The sequence below is a fragment of the Palaemon carinicauda genome, chromosome 44 (genome assembly GCF_036898095.1).
Source record: "Palaemon carinicauda isolate YSFRI2023 chromosome 44, ASM3689809v2, whole genome shotgun sequence".
NCBI classification, from domain to species: domain Eukaryota; kingdom Metazoa; phylum Arthropoda; class Malacostraca; order Decapoda; family Palaemonidae; genus Palaemon; species Palaemon carinicauda.
The window spans coordinates 29,029,759-29,037,673 of record NC_090768.1 but is presented as its reverse complement, the minus strand read 5'-3'; the positions used below and the strand labels follow the sequence as shown (position 1 = coordinate 29,037,673).

At 34.4% G+C, this 7,915-nt stretch overlaps 1 protein-coding gene across 1 annotated transcript; it reads left to right on the top strand.

The window, feature by feature from the left end:
- The first annotated feature begins 313 nt into the window (after positions 1 to 313).
- Positions 314 to 3,947, top strand: LOC137634276 (uncharacterized). The gene has a single exon (XM_068366576.1). The coding sequence runs from the start codon at positions 533 to 535 to the stop codon at positions 3,221 to 3,223; it is 2,691 nt and encodes an 896-aa protein (XP_068222677.1). The 5' UTR covers positions 314 to 532; the 3' UTR covers positions 3,224 to 3,947.
- The last annotated feature ends 3,968 nt before the right edge of the window (positions 3,948 to 7,915 follow it).

The window sequence follows — 7,915 nt, the reverse complement described above, 5'->3', positions numbered from 1 at the left end:
AAATGCTAGACATAGTGCTCTTGGTAGTTGCTCCCGAAATCACAATGGGATTATTTTAAATAGATTTTTAGATTCGGTTGAAAATGCGTCTGTACTTGGTAATTGTGAAGCAACACATGTTAGAGGAGGCAGGCTTGATTATGCTATACTTTTCAACATGCCTGGAGTACAGACAGATTTCTCTGTTGTAACCACTTTACTAAGTGATCATTTTGCTCTTAGAATTAGTTTTTATTTAGAAAAGATTTCACTTATTAACAATGGAACTAGATACGTATTGCATGACAGTCAGAAAGATGATTTTATCGAAAAAGTAAGTGACTGGTACAAAGAGTATAAACTGCTAGGTATTGAGGATGAAAATGTTTTCCTTGAGGATCTGCTAGCAGTAATAGAATCTATACTTTACAAACCACAGAAAAAACCTAATTCTGCCAGTAATCATAAACCTAGGTATCATAATGACAAAATAGTGAAAGGCTGGAACAAGTTGCTACGAAAATGCCATAGGGAATGGTCTAAAGACCAGAATATGCAATCCAGAGAAACAATGGTTACAGTGGCTGAACATGCTACAAAAAAGAGGCAAGAGGTTAGAAGTAAGTATTGGGAAGGTTTTTTACGCGACATCTCATTTTCAAAATCCCTACGTCAAATTTGGGATGGTGTCAATAAAGTAAGGGGGGTAAAAAGAAAGACAAATGCACATCCTAATGCCAGAGAAAAAGCAGAGGCATTAGCCGCCAAATGGTCGTATGCGTCGAACTTAGATTCTCTACCTCGAGATATACAGGAAAGCCTTAGGAAGTTACAGAAACAAAGACGTAGACTAGTTTGTATGCAGAAGAACTTAATGGATGACACCTGTATTCCTTTCACCAGGGAGGAAATGTTGAATAGTGTTAAGAAGGGGAAGTCAACAGCTCCAGGTAAAGATGGCATAACATACAATATTATAAACTGTCTTATAGCAATGGAGGACAGTCCTCTTTTAGCATTGTTCAATTTATCATACAGTAATGGTCGCTTACCTATTAAATGGACAATTGCCCTCATGATACCTGTACCTAAGGGAAATAATGATTACAGACCTATCTCATTGACTTCTTGTTTATCAAAAACTATGGAACGTATGGTTTTAAATAGGTTGTTGTATAAAGTTGACGGGCTCCTTTCTCCGAATCTTTATGGTTTTTTGAGGAACAAGAGTACCTCTGATTGTGTATTAAAAAGCCTTAGTACTGCTGGTGTCAACTGTAGAATGTTTTTAGATTTAAAGGGAGCCTTTGATAAAGCCAATAAGGATGTAATATTGGAGTGTCTTGTTAAAAAGGGTATAAAGGGCAAGCTACTGATGTGGATTTCACAATATTTGAGTAACAGAAGGGGAACTGTTATGTTTCAGGGTTACGAGTCCACTGAAAAGTATTTTGAACTTGGTACTCCACAAGGGGGTGTGCTTAGCCCCATGATTTTTAATATATTGATGGACGAAATTGCAAGTTATAAATTTCATGGAAATTCACAAGTAATCATTTATGCGGATGACATTCTCATACAATGCAAATCAGAGGAGACTTTGAGTATCGTGTTGACTGAAATGTCAGATCTTTGTATATCTTTAGGTCTTGTGGTAAATGAGAGTAAGACAAAATATCAATCACGAATAGTAAGTGATAAAGAATTCTGGCTGAATGGAGTAAAACTAGAAAGAGTAACAATTTATAAATATTTGGGTATGTATATTGGTTTTGGTAAAATAATGGATCAAATTACCTATGTGAAGAACATCTGTACATCTCGGCTTAAGCCATTACGTGTTTTGTCAAATCGTGGTAACGGTGTTGGTATTCCAATATTAAGGTCTGTATATCTTGCCACTATTAGAAGTATCATAGACTACTCGGCTCCAGTTTTATGTAGTTTTTCAGATAAAGATCTTCGCCCCTTGGAATTGTTGCAAAACGAAGCTATGAGGGTAATATTAGGTTGCCCTAGAACTGCAAGGATTGAAATAATGCGAATGGAGCTGAATTTCCCGCGTGTTACTCAAAGAATAAGAGAGTTGGCAGTCTCCTCAATTATAAGACTGATTAGACATAATGATAGGCATTTCAAAATTATTATAAATAGATATGTGAAAGGCGTTCCAGGATTCTTCACACTGAATGAATATTCACGAAAGCTTTGTAAAATATTGAATGACTATAATGTTTTTGATTTCTGTGTACCTTTGCCAAGTTCACGTCTAATAAAACCTTGGATTACTGAGAAAGTAGATATAAGTATAGAGCAACTTGATTTGAGAAAAAGGGACAGCAATCCCCTTGAACTTAAACAGCTGTTTTTGGAAAAGATATCTCGATACCCAAAGGATACGGCGATTCATGCTTATTGTGATGGTTCTGTTACCGGATGTCGAGCTGGTCTTGGTGTTGTAATTAGAGAATTTTTTGAATTTGGTTATAGTACAGAGGAGAGAATATCTAAGCGTATTGGCGATCATAGCTCATCTACCACTGCTGAGCTGTTTGCCATATATGAGTGTTTGAAATTTGGAATGCATAAAGAAAAATCTATAATATGTTTTGTTGACAGTCAGAGTGCTCTTTTGGCTTTAAATGCCAAATTACCTTCAGATGAGGAAATAGTTACCAAATGCAACGAGTACATTTCTGTCATAAAAGGGTCAGGATACAGTGTAAAATTCGTCTGGATACCCTCACATTGTGGTATATATTTTAACGATGTTGCTGATGAATTAGCAAAACAGGGGTGCAATAAAGAATCTATAGATTACGCCACTTTAGTTAGTATGAGGAAAATAAAGTCACACATGGCAAGAGTAAGGGAAGGTTGGAATATTGAGATTGCTAGGGCAATCATGAGTAACGGCAGTAACAGTATGTCTCATTATGATTATGTAAGTAACAATACACGTTTTACTTATGGAAAGTCTTCAGCTAAATATGATGGAATTGTTATGAGACTTAAACTAGGCTATAAATACTATTGGGAATATAAGAGTGGAGAGGGTATCCCTTGTAAATTATGTGACGCTGCAAACTCACACACACTGCAGCATTACATTATGGAATGTAGTTCTTTGGCAGAATTTAGGAATCTTGATGATAATTTTGAACAAATGGTGTGTTTTTTCATTAATAATAATTTGTACAAGAATATTGCAAATAAATTTAAAAAAACTGATATAAGGTACTAAAATTGTGAAGTTACTATATTACTTTTTATTTGTATAATGTTTTGTGTTTGCTGCAGTAATATGGAATTTGAAATGGAAGTGGTTGTTCTCTGTACATTAAATAATAGTTTTCCTTTTATGTGAAAACGGTCTGTAAAATGTATTTTATGTAAAAAATGTTTTGGTTATTTTGTAATGTGTAATGTAGCTTTCAAATTTATTATAACAGGGACTCCTCGTGGTTCCAAATACACGCGATTTCTGTGGCGCGAGGTAGCAGGTCGAGCGCACCTTCGCCTTTGGAGTCGTGGTGTTTGGCATCGCGGCGGGTCCGTTTTTGTTGCGGCGGGTTTTGGTGTCGTTTCCTTGTTGAATGATTGTTTTTGTGATGAATTTGTCAAGTGTGTGCATATTTTCTTGAGTCCTGGACGATTTTGGGAGGCTGGCCTCTTCGTGGTCTTGTTGTCGGCTCGCACCGTCGGGCCCAGAATCGTAATTGTCATTGCTTTATCAAATTATAACTATGATTAATTTATATGTAATTTCAGTCTGTGAAATAAATATATAAGGTTTGTGCTAATGTACTTTGGGTAAATGTGAAATTATTCATGTAGGTGTTTTCAGTTGTAAAAACTGTTACTAATTGTATTTTTTGGGTCATGTAAATTATTACTAGGTTTTACCTTTGTATTTAGCTTTTGTTCATTTATGTATATTAAAGATAATTTATGTAAATTAAAGATAGAGGGGGCTGTCTAGCAAGACTAACAGCTCCTTTTGACCACTTTTTGTCAATAAATTTTTTGAATTTGAATTTGAATTTTGACAGAGAATGTATCTTGAGTCTTTAATGAATAGAATCTATTCTTTAGTGAATAGAATCTATTCACTAAAGACTTATGATCTATTCAATAGATCATAAGTCTCCGCCCCGGTTACTTGAGTGCCTTTTAATCTTTGCCACAGAATGGTTGAAAGAAAAAATGGTTAAAAAAAATTGTACATACTAATTAAAAAAAGACTAACATCAGCTTCATCCCCCAAAATAAACTCCCCCATATAAACAAAGTTAGTCTCCGTTTCTACAGTTAATAGCCTAACAATATGGAACCTATACCGAGTCTTTAATAACGAATGAAAAATACGAAATACATCCTCAAAAAAAAAAAATCTACCTTCAAACTTATTCCTCCAAAAATAATGTGATTATATATCGAAGAAATTATCTACTCTCAGCAAAATAAAACTAAAAAAAAAAAATGTCTGGAAACTACACATTTTATAAATATCGGGATGTGGGAAGACCTAACTATCCATTTGACAGGGGAATTCAGAAAAAAATCTATGGTTTTGAGTTAACAACGATGGATATAATTTATTGTAACAAAGACTAAAGCCAGAGGTGATATCTTCCCATTCCAGTATCAATTGCGAAGAATCCTACGACAGACAATAACCTGGACTATAACACTTCTCACACACGACAAGCAATTTTGCTGGAAAGGAAAATCGAGAAGCTGTAATGAATTACAGACACCACTTATACGAGGATATATTTTGGAGAAGCGATGGATGATTAATGGAGAACGATACAACAAACTTTTGGAATTAAACAGAAGTAAGATGTATCAGATATGGAATTCACTATGAGTTAAGATGTATGTAATCTTAAGATCATTTATGTAGTATAATAAAAGAATATTGTAACTGTATCTGTACAATATGTCTTGAGCAAAAAAAAAAAAAAAAAAAAAAAAAAAAAAAAAAAAAAAAAAAAAAAAAGAGAGAGAGAGAGAGAGAGAGAGAGAGAGAGAGAGAGAGAGAGAGAGAGAGAGAGAGAGAGAGAGAGAGAGAGAGAGAGAGAGAGAGAGAGAGAGAGAGCACTATTTTTGAGCCTCACCTGCTAGAGCAAAATAATTAAGTGTTGCCTTGTTTCTATTACTTAAATCAATTGTAAATTTTTCACATTACTATTCATTAAAGTGTATCATTAACTGATGGAAGAATTTACAACCACGGGCGTGCAATAAACACAAACATAGAGCAAGATATATACAGAGAAAGCTGTTGGTATTTATTAAAGTGATATTGACAGCACCCAACATCCTTTGCTTGGAAGCAGATAGATGCTTTTGTTCCTTGAAGGGAACGTATCCGGATGTCAAGGGAGGGAAGAGGGACTCCGTGGGAGGAGGGAAGAGGGACACCTTGGGAGGAGAGAAGTCTGTTGCCGATACAACCATTGCAGAAGCACTTTCCATTCATTTTCAGATGCCGATATTTATGAAGCTACGTTTCTTCGTCAAGAAAAAGAATACTTTAACATCCTCAACCCTGAAGTGAAATTCGTACCCTAGAAATGCTTGATTATGTTCCTTCAGCGTAAGCGTTCAAGTTACGAACTCATCCCAAATAAGGTAAGTTCATAATGCTCCCTAACGCGCCTTGACTTTCTGATAATGATGTCTGATTGCTTGCCTCTATCGCCAAACCCATACACCTAAGCAATATATATATATATATATATATATATATATATATATATATATATATATATATGTATATATATATATATATATGTATATATATATATATATATATATATGTATATATATGTATATATATATATACACACATATATATATATGATAAATTTTGCACATTTAAACGTGTTTTTCATATTTCAAATAAGCCATATATTTTAATACATTAAAGTCTGGATTCTTTGACCGACCTCGGGATCAGAGCCCCAGGCGAAATCACTCAAAAGACTATAGCATCTGACCGGCCGAATTTCGAACCCTGGTCCAGGATACTTGTATGACAGTGACACTACCACTTAGCACCAGGCGAAATCACTCAAAGACTATAGCATCTGACAGGCTGGGTTTCGAGCCCTGGTCCAGGATACTTGTAAGACAGTGACACTACCACTTAGCCAAGTGGTAGTGTTACTGTCATACAAGTATCCTGGACCAGGGTTCGAAACTCGGACGGTCAGATGCTATAGTCTTGGAGTGATTTCGCCTGGGGCTCTGATCCCAAGGTCGGTAAGAGAATCCAGACTTTAATGTATTAAAATAAATGGCTTACTTGAAATATATATATATATATATATATATATATATATATATATATATATATATATATATATATATATATATATATCACTGTGGATAGGGAAAGTAGTTGTTCTTACAATCCATTTATTAATCCCCACGTTCCATGACTTTCATAATCCTATTTTCCAGGGCTACAAAACGATCATATACATAAAATTAAGAGATAGTTAAAATTATACAAATTCATTTAGAAATAGTAAAAATTAGTAAAAGGTCCAATGAAAATCAAAAGGACAATAAAAAGACAGTAAGATAATGGAACCAAACTCGTAGATCAACAAAAACACTGAGCTTAGAGCAAGACAAGTCTCATATAACTTTCTTAGGATGAATGGGTGAAACCAGAATATTGTGAAAAAATACTTGGCTCCATGTAGATTTATGTCTCCTGTAAAGATGAGTGTATGAAAATTAACAAAAAAGATTTCAGTCAGTCCCAAGACTTCTTTTCATCTCACGAAGAGGCAAACAGCAAAGTTTTTCTGCCAAACTCTCACCTGTGTGATTTTGGTTTCAGAAGATACAAACTTGTTTTTCGCACTGAAGACCAGACGGGAGAACAATACTCGAAACAAGGTAGAATGAAAGAATTAAGAGAAATCTTCAGAATAGATTGATCATTACAAATCTTGAAACACTTTCTCAATAAGCCCATTTTTTGTGCAATTGAAGAAGACACAGGCCTAATGTGTTTCTCAAAAGTAAATCTGCTGTCGAGAATCCCACCTAAAATTTTAAAAGAGTCCTGCAGAGTTAAAGAAATTTTATCAATTCTTAGATCTGGATGTTGAGGAGACACTTCCCTTGATGTATTTACAATCATACTTTGAGTTTTGTTAGGATTCAACTTCATGCCCCATAATTTGCACCATTCACTAATTTTAGCTACTTCTCTTATTAAAGGATTCAGCAACCCCAGATCTACGTCCAGGAGATGAAATTAATGCGAAGAGTGTAGCATCATTCTTTGCATCAATTCCATCTCCAGAATAGTTAGGGTCTTGTGTTTGTGTATGGGAATTATGATAACAGTGTAGTGCAATGTGTACTAACTTCTATTGGGTATTGTAACAAACTATTAAAAGTATTGAGGCCCGAAGCCAGTAAAATTAGAAAGGGGAACTGAAATGAAAGTGGCAGTGAAATAGATCACGTTTTGACAAATATTGTGTATAAAGAAGACTGTGTAGTAATGCATGGAAAACACAGATGACAATGTTAAATACAATACCGTACTTATACAAGTATTTCTCAGTGCTTGAGTAATGTAAATGTTTGTTGAAAAAAGAATATTGTGAAGCATTTTGGTTTTATATTTACATTTTCATGCTGTATTTTACAGGGAAATAAAACTCTCTACACGGAGTGTAGACCATAATTTGGTACAATCAAAAAGATATCATCGTACTACGATACACGTAAGCCTGAATGTTTACATTGTTCGTGTTTATTGTAATTAATTAAGACTTTTTAAATTTTAAGCGTTTAGAGGGGGAGTTGTGATGTTAATTAGTTTAGGTGGTGGTTTTTTTTTTATAATTTGACTGTATTAAATACGTTTTCATTACAATACAAGAGTGTATTTCATATC